This window comes from Myxine glutinosa, chromosome 4, assembly GCF_964187855.1.
Source record: "Myxine glutinosa chromosome 4, kmMyxGlut1.1, whole genome shotgun sequence".
Classification (NCBI taxonomy): Eukaryota; Metazoa; Chordata; class Myxini; order Myxiniformes; family Myxinidae; genus Myxine; species Myxine glutinosa.
In genome coordinates, this window is record NC_136264.1 from 215349472 (window position 1) to 215370395 (window position 20924).

The 20924-nt window shown below is 44.3% G+C and overlaps 2 protein-coding genes across 3 annotated transcripts in view; both read left to right on the plus strand.

The window, feature by feature from the left end:
- The window catches only part of SLC30A9 (solute carrier family 30 member 9), a 224796-nt gene extending 204995 nt beyond the window's left edge, over positions 1-19801 (plus strand). For both annotated transcript variants that reach the window (XM_078777013.1, XM_078777016.1), the window contains 2 exons: positions 17293-17406; positions 17494-19801. In XM_078777013.1, coding sequence (XP_078633139.1) covers positions 17293-17406; positions 17494-17538 — 159 coding nt within the window. In that variant the 3' untranslated portion in view covers positions 17539-19801. The remainder of the gene's footprint in view (positions 1-17292; positions 17407-17493) is intronic.
- Positions 1-20924, plus strand: part of MMAA (metabolism of cobalamin associated A) — a 773535-nt gene that overhangs the window by 253741 nt on the left and 498870 nt on the right. The window lies entirely within an intron of this gene.

A 20924-nucleotide genomic window follows, 5' to 3' on the forward strand; every position in this document is an offset into this window, starting at 1 on the left:
ACCTGTGGCACGATTTGGCCAACGTTAAGGATCGGGTCAGTCCTTGTTAATAGTTCGTGCCGCGGTTGCTAAACCGCTCGGCAATTAACATCTGTCCGCGGTCGCGAACGGGGTTGCGCTCCTCTCTCTCCGGAGGGAGCTGTGCAGCGTCAGGACTCATGTCGGTCAGTCACGAACAAGGGGACTAATCCCCCCTTCTTAAGGGGAAGAAGGCCGACGTAGAGACCCGTAACAATATATATATATATATATATATATATATATATACTTTTCCACTTCCAATATATGTATGTATGTATATATATATATATATATATATATATATATATATATATATATATATATACATAGTCATCCCTCGTTTATCGTGGGGGTTACGTTCCAGAACCCCCCGTGATAGGTGAAAATCCGCGAAGTAGAAACCATATATTAATTTTATTATTTTTTATATATTTTAAGCCTTTAAAAACCTTCCCCATACTCTTATAAACCTTTCCCACGCTCTTATAAACCCTTTCTACACTCTTAAACACACTTTTGAGACCCATCCTTATGTATTAGAAAAATATTTGTACGTGTATATATAGCTGTACAGTATATTTGAAAATACTTTAATAGATACTGGGTAAGTATATCAATAATAGTTTTTACTGTACTGCACAGCAAAGAAGAGCATTACAGCTCTTCTGAAGGCGCCACTTCAGCAGGCGCCTCGTCAGGTGGTGCAGTATCTTCGTCGTCGTCCGGAACTTCTTTTCGTGCTGAAGACGTAGGCGTGTCTTCTTTCTTTTTTCGGGTGAGGAACATAGTGATGGGCAGTTGCTGGCGCTGCCTTTTCTTCTGGGCGAGGAGGTTTTTATAGACTTCAATGCCTCCGTCGATTACATTTCTGAACTTCAACGAACGAATCATCTGGGGGTCCCATTCTTCAGCCCTTTCCTTAAGTTATTTTGCCATTCTCACTAGGGTTGCGAGGCGTTCCAGTGATAGGCCTTCTTCTTCTTCATCCCCTGGACCCTCTTCCTCCTCTTCTGTCTCATCCATATTAAAAACTTGTTCAGGCTTATAACCCCCTTCCTCGATGATCGTCCTGAACGTCTCGTTCACGTACCCCTCGGCGGCGGCTTTATCAGCAGAAGCAGCTTCTCCATGCAGGACCACGCTCTTTAGCTTAAATCGTTTTTGAAATTTTTCAAACCAGCCCTTGCTGGCATTGAATTTGGTTGGTTTGGTGGGAGATGCGGTCGATGGTTCGGATTCGGGGTTGTCGTCGCCAGCGCCTTCAGCAAACTTGGCGTAAAGCTGCCTGGCCTTCTCACGGATAACGTTGGTATCCAGTGGGATATTCTTCTTCCTGCAGTCACTGATCCAAAGGGCCAATGCAGACTCCATCCTTACAATGGCCTTATTGCGTGAAGTTACCACCCTTTTCGCTGTCTGGTTAAAGGACACTGCTGCCGTCGCCCTTATATTCTTTTCGTCCTTCTTAATGTACCGGACCGTAGATTCATTGAGCCCGTAATGGCGGCCTACAGCCGCAAAGCTTCTCCCTTCCTTTAACATGTCGAGGAGTTTCACCTTCTCTACGATATTAAGCATCTTCCTCTGGCACTTAGGTTCAGTGCCAGAGCCTTTAGAAGACGCAGAATGTTTACCCGTCATCGTAGGGCTTGAAACAACTTCACAATTTTACACAAAATGCACAAAAACACAACACCGCAGGATACTGAACAGCGTGCTCTGGTTGGTCACGTCTCATCCATCTGCCAATAGTGTGCCGCGTACGAAATCATCTGGGCAAACTAGCGCAAGCAACCCAAGCTTGGTTTTCCATACGCGCGATTCTTTGTCTACTCATTTATAATGCGTATTTTATTTCGATTTACTGTAATATTCTTTTAATATAGGTTTTAATTAATGTGTTATATTTTTATTTATATTATTATTAATTTTTTAGGCTAGAAAATGCTTATTTTACTGCAAAAATAATTAAAATCTAAAAAAATAAAAATACCTATAGGCCGCAGAATCCCGCGATATAATGAAAAATCCGATATATAATTTTACATATACTAGCGAGAAAAACCCGCGATGTACCGAAGCCGCGAAAAGTGAAGCGCGATATAGCGAGGGATGACAGTGTATATATATATATATATATATATATATATATATTGTTGTGGATCTGCCGCCGGCCTTCTTCCCTTACCAAGGGGGGGATTAGTCCCCTTGTCTTTACTGACCTGGCGCGACCCGGGACCTATTACGTCCCTTCCGGACAGCGCTAAATAGGGTTTCAGGACCAAATTCGCTGTTACCTAAGTACTAGCGCTGCCCTGGAAGTGAGGAAATAAGCCCCGCACGAACCACGTGTGATGATGATACGCCGAGCGGTTTGCGTACACGTGATCCGCGCTATTATTACTTACGAGACCCGATTGGAGCGATCTTATTCGTACCACGCTTAGACAATGGAGAAATCACAAAGGCGATCGAATTGGAAAGGAAAGGAAGAACAAAGATGTTTAATTAATATTGCACGTATTTACAGCCAGGACAAAGATACACAGGGAAATCCTTAAACGGTCTTATACTTAATGCCCCTGGACAAACGGGCCCGTCTCACACACACACACACACACACACACACACACACACACACACACACTCACACGGGGATTGCTGATCGGCAGGATGATGTTCTCCAGCGCATCCAAGGATGGCTCTCGTGCAGCTCTCCCCGGTCCCCGGCACGTCCCGTGGAGATGGAGGTAGGTGAAAGCAGGAGCTCGTAGCGTGTCGCCTGAACAATCGGGTTATCTTTGGGCGCACGGAAGAGGTTGGACTTTGGCGCGACTGGCGGTTATTCACTCGCGGTTATGGCCGCGTTCACTCGCGTGGCCGAAATGCGCTATCTTCGTTACCGGCGCGTCTGGTTGCGCCCGCGTACATGTACGGCCAACGCCTCTTCCTCTATCCCCTGGCGCGCACGTACTATTGCGAGGGTCAAAGTTAAACAACGGCGAGTGATGCAAATTCTCTGGCACAGTCCTCTCGCGCCACTGGTACAAGTCAAGTCCAAGTCCAAGTCCTTTTCAAGGGCTTTTCGTATGGGCTTATATAGACCCGCCCCGCGAACCTTCTAGAACTCACCAGACTCACTTCACCACGCCCTCACGCCATGCCGCTCGAGCTTTGATTAGCTGGTGGCTCTTACCGTCATCGCCTCTGCCGCTCCCGACCTAAACGCCGCCCCCACCTTTTTAGGCCTACCTCGTGTTACTCGACTAGTGGACAGCCAAATGGGGCGCGGCATGGATTGCGCCCATAGAGGTAGAATGGAGGTTGGAGCAAAATGAATGTAGGGCCTACTCTCCTGTCTTTACACAACGCAGGTACTAAGAGGGGAAATGGCCTATTCTTACACATACTAAGACATAACTACACTACAAATGGGCCTATATGTTGCTCGTGTGACTAACTATGGGGGGCAAACCTTTAACCTTTAATGACTTCAATGTGCCAATCTCAAAACCACAGCAATATACAGTGAAACCTTGACTTACGAGTTTAATTCGTTCTGTGACCGAGCTCGTAACTCAATTTGCTCGTTTCTCAAATTAAATTTCCCCATTAAAATGAATTGAAATGCTATTAATCCGTTCCAGCCCCCCAAAAACCACACCAATTTTTTTTGAAATATATATATAAAAATATCTCGCGCTTTATATTTCACCTGTATGCAGCATACAAGTTGGCAGGATGGCCTGGACTGGAGGTATGCACACTTGACTCTAAACTGTCCAGCCTGGGTTTGAATCCCGACCCAGCTATAACCTGTCATGTCGGTGTTTCACAGGCAGGGTGATTCATCAATGTGTGTACCGCTAAACTGGGTGCCCCGTTTGCATCCCATTAGTTGTTGGATGTTAAGGATCTCACCGTGTCTTCCACAAAGAGAAGGCGAGCTATCGCCGGCACTCTGAACAAGTTGTGGCCTGGCATGCTCTTCTCCTCTGCCGTTATATACGTCCTCCTCGGCATCTTTTTCCAGAAGAGCCCTGTCTCGTCACAGTTGAAGATTTGCTGGGGGATGTATCCTTCGGCTTCTATCAGTTCGGCAAACGTTATAATAAAATCTTCAGCTGCCTTCACATCCGAGCTTGCTGCCTCACCATGCCTGACGACGGAGTGAATGCCGGTCCTCTTCTTAAAATTATCAAACCATCCCCGACTGGCTTTGAATGACTCTTCCGATGCCTCGTCCGTTGATGTTCCCGCCGTCTGCTGCACCAAATCCCCGTAAATGTCTCGTGCCTTCTCACAGATGATGCTCTCGGTCACGGTATCTCCTGCGAGCTGCTTCTCCGTCAACCACACAAACAACAACTTCTCCATCTCTTCATGGACAGAGGTCCGGAGCTTTGAAATAATCTTAACGCCCTTGGCTGGCATTATAGCCTTTATCGACTCCTTCTGCTTCAAAATCGTACATATCGTAGAAGTACTACGATCGTACTGCCTCGCCAAGTCGACAACACGCACACCTCGCTCATGTTTTTCGACGATTACGTGTTTTATATCCAAGCTCGCTCGCTCGTAACTCAGATCTCGGCTCGCATCACAAAGCAAAAAATCGACCGAGCGACGCCTCGTATCTCGGAAAACTCGTAAGTTGGTGCACTCGTAAGTCAAGGTTTCACTGTGTGTGTGTGTATGTGTATGTGTGTGTGTGTGTGTGTGTGTATGTATATCTATATATATATTATATATATATATCGTACATATCGTAGAATCTGATCTGTATATATATATAGTGAAACCTTGACTTACGAGTGCACCAACTTACGAGTTTTCCGAGATACGAGCCGTCGCTCGGTCGATTTTTTGCTTTGTGATGCGAGCCGAGATCTGAGTTACGAGCGAGCGAGCTTGGATATAAAACACGTAATCGTCGAAAAACATGAGCGAGATGTGCGTGTTGTCGACTTGGCGAGGCAGTACAATCGTAGTACTTCTACGATATGTACGATTTTGAAGCAGAAGGAGTCGATAAAGGCTATAACGCCAGCCAAGGGCGTTAAGATTATTTCAGAGCTCCGGACCTCTGTCCATGAAGAGATGGAGAAGTTGTTGTTTGTGATATATATATATATATATATATGTATATATATATATATATATATATATATATATATATATATATATATACGGCTCAAGTCCAATATATATATATATATATAATATATATATATATATACACACACACAGACTTGGCATTTAATATGGAATATTTTTTTTGTGGGGGTGAACTTACTTTTCAAGTTGACTTAGAACCAAAAGTTCATTGGAATTATGTTGAAATTATTCTAGATTTTGTTAATGTGACCTTTAAAAGAAACAAAAACCACATTTGACATTTCAAAGCAAATAAATTGATCCTTGAAAGTGATGTAAACTGATATTGAACTCAATTCATGGACAGTACTGTGTTAAACTTCTGTACGTTTTCCAGAAGTATTTCTTTATTTTGCACATTAGCCAAAATTTTTTTTAACAAAAACAAAAGTTAAATTACGACTGGGATTACGGACAGTAAAATTACAGTTCATTACTTCGTGTAACCCCCACGAGCATTCAGGAGAGCACGTACATATTGAGGAATGCTGTTCACGAGATTTGCCAAGGTTTGGACAGGAATCTCTTGCCATGCAGTGACAATAGCCTGCTGCAATTCACGCACAGAGGTAGGCTGCTGGTCCAAGTTGTAGATTTGACGCGTTAATTCTGCCCACAAGTTCTCTATCGGATTCATATCCGGGGACATGGCAGGCCACTCCATATGCTCGACACCACGGTCAGCAAGAAAGTGTTGAATCATGCGAGCACGATGAGGCCATGCATTGTCATCTTGGAAGACAAAGTTTCCTCGAAAGGCTGCACGAGCAAATGGAAGCAATGTTTCTTCCAGAATGGCCCTGTACTTGAACTGGTTCAGGTTTCCATTCAGAACAACCAGGTCAGTTTTGCCCCCTGCATGAAAAGCAGCCCAAACGGTCACCCCACCACCTCCAGCTTGGACTCTTGGCACTATACAATCTTTGTTGTAGGCTTCATGCACTTGTCTGCGCACTCGGACATGGCCATCTTGACGATAGACCAGAAATCAAGACTCGTCACTGAAGATCACGTGATTCCAGTGTCCTGGCTGCCATTGACGGTGCTGTCTGGCCCACTGCAATCGGCGCTGGCGGTGTTGTCTTGTCAGGCGTGGCTTTCTCAGGGGACGCCTGGCACGATAGCCTGTTTGAACCAGTCATTGGTTGACTCGCCTTCTGGATGCAGGCACATTTGTCAGTTGCTGCCACTCAGCCCTAAGCCGATTAGCTGACTTGGTACGGCCATTGCGGACTAACCGGTGCAGCTGGCGATCATCCCTCCTTGTGGTTCTGCGGGGACGTCCTGGCCTCGATATTGGAGTAGGGACACCCCTCTGAGCATTTCGTTTCAGGATCTTTGACACCTGACCTTGAGTGATGCCATACTGCCGAGCAATAGCATGCTTTTTCATGCCGGAATTTCGTAAAGCCATCACTCCATGACAAACAGCATTGTCGAGTTGACGGACCATCTCCAGAGGAAGCGGCAAGAATTTTTGTAGATGTGCAGCAGTTGTTTTCCACTAATACCGAACGCAACAACCCTTATATACCCGATTGTGAAGCCAATCGTCAAATGTACCTGTCCTTACATTTTGTCACGCCACCAGTGATATAATCCTGTTATTGACTTCTTTCTGCAACAGACAATCAGTGACATGGTTCTTTTAACAAAGAAATCACCGAAGCGTAAAATAAACTCACCAGATTGATATACTGAGTTCAGAAAGGAAACCCAAGTCAAGAAAAAAAAAAAATATTCCATATTAAATGCCAAGTCTGTGTGTGTATATATATATATATATATATATATATATATATATATATATATATATATATATATATATATATATATATATATATATATATATATATATATATATATATATATATAATTTAGGGTGGGCTTCAAAAAAGCAAAATGCACATTTTCTCCGGGACATGGCCTATTTTTGTTCCTTTTGGTGTCGAAGGAAACCACACCAAATTTGAATGGAATCCAATAATATTTAGGGGTGCCACATCAGTGATGAATTTTCCCCCATGCAAAAATAGGAATTCCCATTTTTTGGGCTGTATATACACAAAATAAATACATAATTATATATAAACATTAAATATAATATTAAAAATAAATATATAGTAAATATACATTAAATAATAAATATACATAAATACACATTATACATTATATATATACAATATATTATACATACAGTTTTGAGACTTCCTATGATCACTATCTGGGCAATTTTCATGCATGTTTTGTACAGGTTCCCGGGGTCAGGGGTACGCTTTTTTAGTGTGTAATATGTAGGCCTAACTTATTGACTGTGGCTCTTTTGTAGAGAGTTACCCTGTGGAGTAAGAATTAACAGGATTTTACCCACATTCTTGCTTATTTTGCAGATATGGCATGTGCTAGTACCAGTGTTTCATTGAAAACTCAGGCTCAGGATAATGTGTATCTCATTGGGTCCACTTCTGGAGATGCCATCAAAGGTGCCAAGCTCCCGACTGTGCATCAATCTCTTGTCCTGTTTTTCCATCACCTGAAGAAGGAGAATCGCACTGCCCGGGAGAGTGCAACCCTCACCATTGAAGAGGTTGTGAAGTGCTGGGAAAAAGCTCACCTACCTACAACGACGAAGCAGCACTGCATCCATCGTTTGGAGAGGCTATATGAAGAATGGAGGAGCCTCCAAAAAGGTGCAAAGCAGGGTGGTGCGACCCAAGAGAAAAAGGAAGCATCCTTCAAGGCCTCCTTGGAGAAGACGTTTGATCTTAGGCATGCAGATTCGGAGGCCATAATCACCAACCCCGAGGACAGGAAGTTTCTTCACGATCAATTCTCAGAGAGGAAGGCTTCAATGGGATCTGTAGACACTGTGTTGGAAGCAAAAACGTTCTTGTGTGTTTGAAAGATCAGCAGCCACGAGATGATTATCGTGAACTCCTAGAACTGACTGTCATCCACATGGGAGGAATCCCACCTCGTGGAATCCGGATCATGGCTCCAGGAGCAATGCACAGAGCCAGATGGATGGCAAAAGCACTATATTCACTACAGGTGTTCATGTTTCGGTCAGAGTTCCACTTGACACTTCGAGAGGCGAGAGAACTCCGAGCCTTCAACATTTTTGTCTGCCTTGTGTATGTACAGGCTTGGTTTCGGGCTCCACAAGCTATTGAGGCTCCCCTGAATGACATTAACCTCTTCAAGAAGTTGGAAAAGTTTGAACAAATCAATCAGAAGATGGCTCAGGCAGCCTTGAAGGCACTTGGCCGCCACACGTGGTACATGAGCCCAGTACTAGTGGCATTTGCTTTCTTTGACACCAGAATTGACAAAGAAAGCAAGATCAATATGATTGAAGCATTGAAAAATGACGGTGAAAACCCCTCTCCAAAGAGACCAGCTATCAAACGAGGAACCGCCCTGTCAATCGCTGGCCTCATAACAAAACACACCAAGCATTTCTTCAGCATCCTAGGGACCCCAACTGATTGGATGGATAAGGATCCTGGTTCATGGGAGCAAGAAACCAGCTTTCAGGAAGCAAAGAAAGCCGCCAGTGGCTTAGTCGTGGTGAACGACAGGGCAGAAAGGGGTGTCGCATTGATACAAGACTACAATAAGCTCCTTACAAAGGATGAAGAGCAAAAGCAAGCTCTGCTCCAAGTTGTTGCTGCTCACAGGAAGATGTACCCCGATGCCAAGAAGGCAACAGTGGTGAAACAGGCCCAGAAATAGGAGTTACATTTCTCATTATATTTGGGTTTTTTAATATTATGTGATATGGTGTCTCTTCATTTTATGAACTGAACATTTGGATTGTTATCATTGAATTTGAGTTTTCATAGCAATATAGTGCTATTTGTGCAGCTATTGTAACTTGTGTTTGCTAGAATACAAAGAAAGTGAGTGGAGGGTGGATTTTCATAAAACAAACTTCTGGTTTTGCTTTCGATCCATATATAGAAAAGTTTTGTAGACACCTTTAGTTTGAAGGCTGATGTGGCACCCCTAAATAAAATCAGATTGCTTTCATATTTGGTGTCTTTTCATTTTGGAACAAAAGGAACAACATAAAGCCATGTCCCAGTAAATATTTTTTAAAAATTATTTTGAGCACCACCCATATATATATATATATATATATATATATATATATATATGTATATATATATATATATATATATATATATATATATATATATATATATATATATATATATAATATATACGTAGTGTGTTCAAAAAGTATCCGACCTTTATTTTCCGTGCGTAAAAAAAAAAGAATATAGGGAGGCGTTGATTGGTGCACGTATGTAGGCGATCCTAATGCGCACGCGTGAATTTTTTCCCACCTGCAGAAGCTGTCATTCGACGGCAGACCGCCGATGAGTGAGGAAATGTAAGTGAGCGCCGTTGGATTTTCGTTTTTGACAAAATGACGGAAAAACTTGAACAACGCTACTGCATCAAATTTTGTGTTTCATCAAACTTGCATCAAAACTGCAACTTGGTTTCTGGGTCGTACCCATAAACCCAGGACTCATCGCCAGTGATCACTGTGTTGAGGAAGCTGGGATCGCTGTTCACAGTCTCCAGCATGTCCTGTGCGATCTCCAAACGGAGTTGCTTCTCCTCAATCGTTAGCAGCTTTCGTACGAACTTCGCTGAGATTCTCCTGAAGCCCAAATCCTCCTTCATAATGGAATGAACGGTGTTGAATCTTGTGGATCGTTTCCACTTGGGAATCGCCAAGCTTTACACAAAATTTGATGCAGTAGCGTTGTTCAAGTTTTTCCGTCATTTTGTCAAAAACGAAAATTCGTGGGAAAAAATTCACGCGTGCGCATTAGGATCGCCTACGTACGTGCACCAATCAACGCCTCCCTAGCTTCTTTTTTTTTACGCACGAAAAATAAAGGTCGGATACTTTTTGAACACACTACGTATATATATATATATATATATATATATATATATATATATATATATATATATATATATATATTTAATTCATTCATTCTTTCATATATGTATATATACAGGGTGGGTGGAAAGTCGCTCCCTATTTTAAAGTACTTATATTATATAACATATATTTACCCTATCTAATTATAGATAATTCTATCTATCATAATTTATAAGTACTTTAAAATAGGGAGCGACTTTCCGCCCACCCTGTATATATATATATATATGTATGTACTGTCACGTGAAAAAGTAAGAACACCCCATGTAAAGTTTTGACTTTTTCAACATATTTCAACATACAGCTATTTGATCTTCATTTCAACAATATTGAGAGATGAAGGTGATATAATATAACAAATATCATGAAACATTTACATTTTGTAGTCCATTGTGTAATTTAAATAAACATAAATGCAAATTTCGCATGTGGAAAAAGTAAGTACACCCCTACATTTATCACAACTTCAAATACCTAAAATTAGAATCGGGTGCACCAGCTCAGGTGCAAATGATTAGAACATCGTCAGAGAGGATCTTGGAGGCACCTGTCTTATTTAAACTTCAGACATTTAGTTTGGTTTGCTCTTTGTTGTTGAAGTGTGCGGCGTCACCATGCATAGATCAAAAGAGCTCTCTGAGGCCTTCAGAAAGAAGTTTATAGATGCCTACGAGTCTGGGTAGTGATTTAAAAAGATCTCCAAACAATTTGAAATCAATCATTCGACTGTCCGGAAGATCATCTACAAGTGGAGAATATTCCAAACAACTGCCAACTTGTTCAGGCCAGGCCGCCCCAGCAAGTTCAGCCCGACAGCAGACCGCAAGATGCTGAAAGAAGTCTCTAAGAACCCTAGAATATCATCACGGGACCTACAGGTAGCTCTTGCCACTGTTGATGTCAAAGTGCACGAGTCTACCATTAGAAAGAGGCTGCACAAATTTGATCTACATGGGAGGTGTGCCAGGAGGAAACCTTTGCTGTCCAGACAGAACATCAGGGCAAGACTAAAGTTTGCCAATGAACACCGAGGCAAAGACCAGCACTTCTGGAACAATGTGCTCTGAACAGATGAGTCAAACGTAGATCTATTTGGCCACAGTACCAGAAGACATGTTTGGCCAAAACCAAAGACAGCATTTGACCAGAAGAACCTGATACCAACTGTAAAGCATGGTGGTGGAAATATTATGGTTTGGGGCAGCTTTGCTGCATCAGGGCCTGGGCTGATACCAACTGAAAAGCATGATGGTGGAAATATTATGGTTTGAGGCAGCTTTGCTGCATCAGGGCCTGGGCAGCTCACCATCATATAATCCACGATGAATTCTTCATTGTACCAGAGGGTGCTTGAGGATAATGTGAGGCCATCTGTCGGAAAGTTGAAGCTTAACCAAAGGTGGACCTTGCAACATGGGTAGGGGGGAAAGGGAGGAGCATGGGGGAAAGGGAGGGGGAGGGGAGGGTGGAGGGGGATGGGGAAGGGGTAGGGTGGAAAGGAAGGGGTAGGGGGAAAAGGGAGGGGCATGGGGGAAAGGGAGGGGGAGAGGAGGGGGAAAGGGGAGTGGGGAAGGGGATAGGGTAGGGTGGAGAGAGAAGGGTAGGGGGGAGGGGGGAAAGGGAGGGGGATGGGAGGGGGAGGGGGAGAGGGAGAGGGAGAGGAGTGGGAGGGTGGGGGGAGGGAGGAGGAGGGGGAGGGCGAGGGAGGTGGAGGGGAGGGGGGAGAGGGGTGGGGAAGGGGTAGGACAGAAAGGAAGGGGTAGGGGGGAAAGGGAGGAGCATGGGGAAGGGGTAGGGCAGAAAGGAAGGGGTAGGGGGGAAAGGGAGGGGGAGGGGAGGGGAGGGGGCGAGGAGGGGAAAGGGGAGGGGGGAAGGGGAGAGGGTAGGGTGGAGGGAGAAGGGAGGGGGAGGGAGAGGAGGGGGGGAGGAGGGGTGAGGGGGAGGGGATGGGGGGAGGGGAGGGGGGTGGGGGGTGGAACGGGGGGAGGAGGAGAGGGGGAGGGGAGGGGAGGAGAGGGGGGGGGATGGGATGGGGAGAGGAGTGGGAGGGTGAGGGGAGGGGGAGAGGAGTGGGAGGGTGGGGGGAGGGAGGAGGTGGAGAGGAGTGGGAGGGTGGGGGGAGGGAGGAGGTGGAGGGGGAGGGGAGGGGGGAGGGGAAGGGGTAGGACAGAAAGGAAGGGGTAGGGGGGAAAGGGAGGAGCATGGGGGAAAGGGAGGGGGATGGGGAAGGGGTAGGGTAGGGGGAAAGGGAGGGGTGAGGGGGAGGGGAGAGGGTAGGGTGGAGGGGGAAGGGAGGGGGAAGGGTAGGGGGAGGGGGGAAAGGGAGGGGGAGGAGGGGGAGGGGAGGGATATAGATGGTTACTGGCAATTGATCACATCCAGAAATGATGTAATCCACACAATTTATGTACTTTACATAACGTTAATAGGAATACATGGCCGTGTAGATGGGAAATACAGTTTGTTTGAAATAAATCACAAATATCAGATGAAAGTGAAAAAAAAACCTATGTGGTGTGAATGGCAATGTTCCTCGCTGAAATGTGAAAAAACTGAATTACGTGCGAACGCATAGCTGTGAGATTATGGCGGCAAAGTTGGAACATCACGTGATCCTAGCAGAAGTACCCGGCATTGCCGGGTGGGGGAGGGGAGACCCGTACATTCCCAACCCGTACATTCGCCCTCTCGACTCAAGCTCGTATTCGATTCGTATTCGAAATCGAAAGGGGAAAGGGGAAATCCTTCGTATTCGAATTCGTGAACACGAAATATGAATTAAAATTTAATTCATATCGCACAAAATCGACACAAAAACACGGTCGCATAAAGGTGAAAAACGCAATGGCTTTTCGCCCTGAATCACGTGCAAACGTGTGACGTGTGACGTGATGAAACATCACGTGATCGCTCTGAGCGAATCAGCGAGCTGCTCGCACTGGCTGAGATTAGCGGGTACTTCGCTGAAATGCGCTGAGGTAAATATGAATAAAAAATATGGATCTCGTCAAATATGGTCTCAGCCATGTTCGTCCCAGGCTCAATGGCCATGTCTATGCCAAATATCAAGCACGTGAGTCTCTCCGTTTCGGAGTCTATCGGTCACATTACACACACACACACACACACACACACAAACTGTGTTTATATATACACAAAGAATTAAGTTAAGCACCCCCTAATCCTGTCCTGAACCTGAACCCCCTCGAGCACGTTTGGGACATGTTGGGATGACAAATTGCGAAGATGGTCCCTCCAATAGCCAATCTGGATGAATTGGAACGTGCATTACATCGGGAATGGAACAACCTGCCACAGCAACGCATACGACGGCTTACAGGGTCTATGAGACGTAGGGTTGAGTCAGTGATCCGATCACGTGGGTCCTACACACGTTATTGACGCAAAGATCGCTAGAGGTCTTCTCAGAACAATGACTGTACGTTAGAAAACATAAACGTCATCCACACTGTCCGTGATGGACCTATAGCTCCATACTTAAATTGAGGTGAAAATATGCCTAAAATTCCCAAAAAATTTCACCTTAAATTATTCAGAATAAAATATTGAAAACGGCATGATTGTTATGTTTTTATGTGACCATAATATCACTTCTCCAGAAAATATAGCAATATCATGGGTATATTACACTGTTTTGACGACAACAAACTTGTAATGTGCGAGGTTGTAAAAAAACGGGGGGGGGGGGTGCTTAACTTAATTCTTTGTGTATATATATATATGTATGTATGTATGTATGTATGTATGTATGTATGTATGTATGTGTATATATATATATGTATGTATGTACATATGTATGTATGTATATGTATGTATATATATGTGTATATATGTATATATAATATATATATATATGTATATATATATATGTTGTTGTTTTTTTGTATACTGAATCGAGGCTCATGAAAGAGCTAACATTTATTTCACAAACAAATCAACCAGACAAACAAGATATATAAAAAGAGGGAGCGGAAGACAAGATGGGGAGAGAAGGGGAAGCACACAAACATAACATTTGAGAGCAGGGAGATGTGTGGGAGGGAGAGGGCTTGGGGGGAGGAGGCGTGGGAAGGGGAGGGGGGGGGATGGGAGAAGTATAAAACACAAGGACACCAAGGACTTCCAGGACAGAAGTTGGTATTTCAAAAAAGTGGATTTGGGGTGAAATTAGCGGGGGTAGAAAGATCAAGGTTTTGGATGAGGGAAGATAAGAGATGGTGGTGAACAGCTGTTTTAAAGACCTGGAGGGTGGAGTGGGATTGAAGAGAGTGAGGGAGTTTGTTCCAGAGGCAGGAGAAAAGAGGAATGAAGGAGTGAAGGTGAGCAGAGAGTCTGGATTTTGGCAGTTTAACCATAAGAGGGTTGCAGGCAGATCTTGTGTGACCTGTAGGAATATTTGGGGGACAGAGCCCAGAGAGAGCTGGGGGGGGGGGGGGCAAGGCCAGAGAGGAGTCGGTAAAAGACGGAAAGACCACCAACCTGCCCTCGGTGAGTGAGTGAAAGGCCCTTGGAGTTCGCTTCATCGCGGGAGATTCCAATGATTCTGAAAGCTTTGGTTTCAACAGCGTGAAGCCGAGCTAGGTGTGAGGCAGGAGCACCAGCCCAGAGGGGAGAGCAGTATTCCATTGAGCTGCGGATGAAAGCCTTGTATGTGGTGAGGAGCTCAGGTGTGCCAAGGAAGGACTTCGCACGACGGAGGATGCCCAGTCGGCGACTGGCTTTGGAGGCCAGATTTGAAATGTGGTTTTCCCAGGAAAGATCATGGCAGATAGTGAGACCCAAAAGCTTGAGTGACAGAACTTCTTGGAGAGGATTATTCAGAAAGTGGATGGGAGGGTTGTCCAGTCGGTCTTTTCGGAGAGACATCGTAAGAGTGTGAGATTTGTCAGGATTGAAAGACATGTTCCACTTGTTTGCCCAGTCTGATTTTGTCCAGGTCTGCAGAGAGCGAGGAGGCTGCAGACTGCCGATCTGAGGGATGAAGAATGGAGCGACAGAGAGTAGAGTCATCAGCAAAGAGATAGAGAGGATTTTCAAGAGAGTCAGAGAGATCATTGATGAAGACCAGAAAAAGCACAGGGCCCAGCACAGAACCCAGAATTGCATAAAGATTGGCATCCATCATCTTTAATTTTAAGATGGCCGCCATGGTGTTTCCATTTTCCTTGAATCTCATAGTATTTTAGGTAAAATTTCAATTCCAAGTGATACACATTGTTTTGTTGGTCTCTGATAACAATGGAATGGTATTAATTAATCAAAGTTACACACAGTTGCAGTTTTAACTTAAAATATTGTGGGCACTTGAAAGGTGGAGGCTCTCGCACAGACGCGTAGTACTACAAGCACTGTCCATCGCAGTCACACAGTGATGTGCAGGGCAGATTTGCCCTGGAGCATTTACAGTTGCCTTTACAGGCCGACTTACAATGGCAGCTTGTAAGCTCTGAACATGCCTCCTGTATCAGTGGTATTGTGGTCCAAATTGGTGTCCAAGAAGTCCCTGTTTTCATCCAGCCCCAATCAGCTGGTGATGGAAGTTCTGGGTAGGGAACATTGGCACAAGTGCCTGACTCCATACGTGTCCAGCCTGAAAACATGCACGTTTTAGGTGTTGTTCGAAGGCGTCTGCTGTTGGGGGAATGTGATCAATTGTTCTTGCCTTCTTCGTGAACAAGTGTCAGCGCATGTCATTCACCGTCTTTATCTCGGTAGTCCGGTCATAGAGGATGGCAACATATCTTTCTATGCTCTGTAGTTCCATAGTAATAGCGTCCACAGATGGCCTATAAGCGAGAGCATGAAAGGTCTGCGTGATGCTGGGGTATGCCTCCCAAGCCCTCCAGGCTGTCTTTTTCCCAATTTGGGGCAAAAAATGACACTGTGTCGCTGTCGCAGCCAGTGAAGGCATGAAATAATGGCAAAGACTCGGACTTCCTGCGGCCAAGGCCGGTGGCAACTTTATGGATGGCAAGGTAGCGGTAGCTTTTGTCAGTGCCAATGGCAATCCAGAGTTCCTCCACACCGTGTGACTGGTAGGTAAAGTAGTGTGCTATTGCCAAGACCACAATACAAGACCAAGACCACTCATAGTATAGAAGTTATTGAGGGAAATAGGTCACAGAGGGCGGTCATGTTGAAATTCAATATGGCGGCCACCAGGGGTTCTGAATTTTTGGGCGCCCCTCAGGAAAACAATTGTATAGGTCCATACTACATCTGTGCCAAATTTGGTGCTTTCCTGAAAAAATGAACGATGCTTCCTCTTAACTGCTCTGCTATATCAAAAGCGAGGGGCATGGTGCAAATCACAAATTACACAATGTAGGCACTCAAATTTTGTACTTGGTTACGCACAGTGTATACACACTTGCGGGCAGTGCACTAGTGCGTGGCGCAAAAATGGAAACAAAATGGCTTCTAATTCCGGGTTGTCGTAACTCTCTCTATACAGGGACTCTAGCTCAGGCCAATCGGATGGAAATTGATTATTTTTCAGATGAAAATTGATGTCGGAAGTTTGACCTTGAGTTGACCTTTTGACCTCAAAAATAGTTAGTTTCCCAATTCAGTGGTGCACTTTGTTATTGCTGTTCAACTTTCAAGTAAGATGAAAAATGAGGATTTTAGAAATTTGACCTCAAGATGACCTTTGACCTCCAAATGAATAGGCTTCTCAGGTGTGATTACCTCTACAATTTGGTCAAGTTTAAGGATGATTGGTTTAGAATTGTGACCTTTAGGCGACAAACAGAGAAACAGACAGAATAACAAAACCGACCAACCACCTGAAAAATCTTCGATTTGCAAATAACAAACAAACATACAGACAGACAGGGGTGAGTACTTTCACCTTTGGTGGTCCAGGTAACGAACAAATGCATTATTTAGAAGCGTTTCTTCTTCTCAAACTGAAGTGAGATTTATTTCAGATAAACTTGGAACTGTGTGTGCTCCATAAAGGCAACCAGGTTGAATATGTTGTTGGATTGGCGGTGCTCTTTTTAATCCACCTGTCTGTATGTCCTCAGGGTTAACTATATGTAATTGCTGATTTATCAAACGTGGTAGTTGGTGCTATAGGTGTGTTGCTACGGTGATGTAAGTGGCATTTTGTGATTGGACAGGAAATTCGCCAGGTGCAGTCTGCTGAGGCACTTGAGGCCTTCATGCTGAAACATGGAGAGAACATAATTGATTCGCTGGGTTCTGAGATCGACCGGCTTGAGAAGGAGCTCAAGGTGTGATCGTGCTTCTGGGTCTATTCTTTTACTTTTATTGGAGGTTTTAACTTTCTAAATATCAATTCCCTCCCCATCTTCTCACAGAAGCGGAATCCTGAAGTCCGCCATGTTGATTTGGAAATCCTGTAGATGTTCTGGCTCATCTGCAACTGATCACGGAATAGGAAGACGGAAGGAGAGACTTCTTGAGAGCTGCTGCGTATTGATTGGTCAGACATCTGAGATAGAACCAGGTTATCCAAGGTAACTTGGCGAGTGAAATCTTTCAATCAGGGTCTGCGTTATCTCCTCAATGTGATTACAACATGTTTATAAATACCAAACTCTTAAGATCTCTTTGTATTTGCATGAAGTTGATAAGATAGCCCTGCCAACTGACCTCTAATGAGATCATCCGCTGCTATGGTATTTGCTATGGCATTTGCTATGGCATTTGCTATGGTCCACTGCTGTGGTATTTGCTATGGTATTTGCTATGGTATTTGCTATGGCATTTGCTATGGTCCACTGCTATGGTATTTGCTATGGTATTTGCTATGGCATTTGCAATGGTCCACTGCTATGGTATTTGCTATGGCATTTGCAATGGTCCACTGCTATGGTATTTGCTATGGTATTTGCTATGGTCCACTGCTATGGTATTTGCTATGGTATTTGCTTTGGTATTTGCTATGGTATTTGCTATGGCATTTGCTATGGCATTTGCTGTGGTATTTACTGTGGTATTTGCTATGGTATTTGCTAAAGCATTTGCTATGGTATTTGCTATGGCATTTGCGATGGTATTTGCTATGGTATTTGCTATGGCATTTGCTATGGTATTTGCTATGACATTTGCTATGGTATTTGCTATGGCATTGCTATGGCATTTCCTATGGTATTTGCTATGGCATTTGCTGTGGCATTTGCTATGGTATTTGCTATGGCATTTGCTATGGCATTTGCTATGGTATTTGCTATGGCATTTGCTATGGTATTTGCTGTGGTATTTGCTATGGTATTTGCTATGGCATTTGCTATGGCATTTGCTGTGGTATTTACTGTGGTATTTGCTATGGTATTTGCTAAAGCATTTGCTATGGTATTTGCTATGGCATTTGCGATGGTATTTGCTATGGTATTTGCTATGGCATTTGCTATGGTATTTGCTATGACATTTGCTATGGTATTTGCTATGGCATTGCTATGGCATTTCCTATGGTATTTGCTATGGCATTTCCTATGGTATTTGCTATGGCATTTGCTGTGGCATTTGCTGTGGCATTTGCTATGGTATTTGCTATGGCATTTGCTATGGTATTTGCTGTGGTATTTGCTGTGGCATTTGCTATGGTATTTGCTATGGCATTTGCTATGGCATTTGCTATGGCATTTGCTATGGCATTTGCTATGGTATTTACTGTGGTATTTGCTATGGTATTTGCTAAAGCATTTGCTATGGTATTTGCTATGGCATTTGCGATGGTATTTGCTATGGTATTTGCTATGGCATTTGCTATGGTATTTGCTATGACATTTGCAATGGTATTTGCTATGGCATTTGCTATGGTATTTGCTATGGCATTTGCTGTGGCATTTGCTATGGTATTTGCTATGGCATTTGCTATGGCATTTGCTATGGTATTTGCTATGGTATTTGCTATGGCATTTGCTATGGTATTTGCTATGGCATTTGCTATGGCATTTGCTATGGCATTTGCTATGGTATTTACTGTGGTATTTGCTATGGTATTTGCTAAAGCATTTGCTATGGTATTTGCTATGGCATTTGCGATGGTATTTGCTATGGTATTTGCTATGGCATTTGCTATGGTATTTGCTATGGCATTTGCTATGGTATTTGCTATGGCATTTGCTGTGGCATTTGCTATGGTATTTGCTATGGCATTTGCTATGGCATTTGCTATGGTATTTGCTATGGTATTTGCTATGGCATTTGCTATGGTATTTGCTATGGCATTTGCTATGGTATTTGCTATGGCATTTGCTATGGCATTTGCTGTGGCATTTGCTGTGGCATTTGCTATGGTATTTGCTATGGCATTTGCTATGGCATTTGCTATGGTATTTGCTGTGGCATTTGCTATGGCATTTGCTATGGCATTTGCTGTGGCATTGCTTTGGCATTTGCTATGGTATTTGCTATGGCATTTGCTATGGCATTTGCTATGGTATTTGCTATGGTCCACTGCTATGGTATTTCCTTAGCTTGGCCTGGTTGTGTAGGCAGCAAAACTTGCCTCTTCCTGCTTATCCCTGTTCTTAATCAGGAACCAAATGTGTCACGGCCTCTGTACTGTGTAAGTTACCTTTGGTTGTGGTGTTGTCCACTACCTAAATAGACTGTACATACAAATAGGGTGTAAATATTAAAAGGGTTTTAGGAAATTGCCATTCATTGTTGTCTCATTTGCTATGGTTTAAATACTTTATCTATTACTTTGTGATTCTTTGGCTGTAACCGTCCGGGACTCCGGACCTCTTTGTGGACCCCGGGAATAGGTGTGATCTCGTCTGCAGAACCTGTACCAGGCCCCTGGACCAATTCATGGATGTGATCTTACCCACTATGAGGTCCATGTAGATGTATTGCTACGGGGTCCATGCAGAGGTAACACTATGGGGTCCATGAAAAGGTACAGCGATGGGATCCATGAAGGTGTATCGCGACAGGATCCATGAAGAGGTACCGCTACGGGGTCCATGAAGAGTTTCCACTATGGGGTTCATGAAGAGGTACCACTATGGGGTTCATGAAGAGGTACCACTATGGGGTTCATGAAGAGGTACCGCTATGGGGTTCATGAAGAGGTACCGCTATGGGGTTCATGAAGAGGTACTGCTATGGGGTTCATGAGGTACCGCTACGGGGTCCATGAAGAGGTATCGCTACGGGGTTCATGAAGAGGTTCCACTATGGGGTTCATGAAGAGGTACCACTATGGGGTTCATGAAGAGGTACCACTATGGGGTTCATGAAGAGGTACCGCTATGGGGTTCATGAAGAGGTACCACTGCGGGGTCCATGAAGAGGTACCGCTACGGGGTCCATGAAGAGGTACCGCTACGGGGTTCATGAAGAGGTACCACTATGGGGTTCATGAAGAGGTACCACTATGGGGTTCATGAAGAGGTACCGCTATGGGGTTCATGAAGAGGTACCACTGCGGGGTCCATGAAGAGGTACCGCTACGGGGTCCATGAAGAGGTACCGCTACGGGGTCCATGAAGAGGTTCCACTATGGGGTTCATGAAGAGGTACCACTATGGGGTTCATGAAGAGGTACCGCTATGGGGTTCATGAAGAGGTACCGCTATAGGGTTCATGAAGAGGTACTGCTACGGGGTTCATGAAGAGGTACCACTATGGGGTTCATGAAGAGGTATCGCTACGGGGTTCATGAAGAGGTACCGCTACGGGGTTCATGACGAGGTACCACTGCGGGGTCCATGAAAACGTACAGCTATGGGATCCATGAAGGTGTATCGCTACAGGATCCATGAAGAGGTACCAC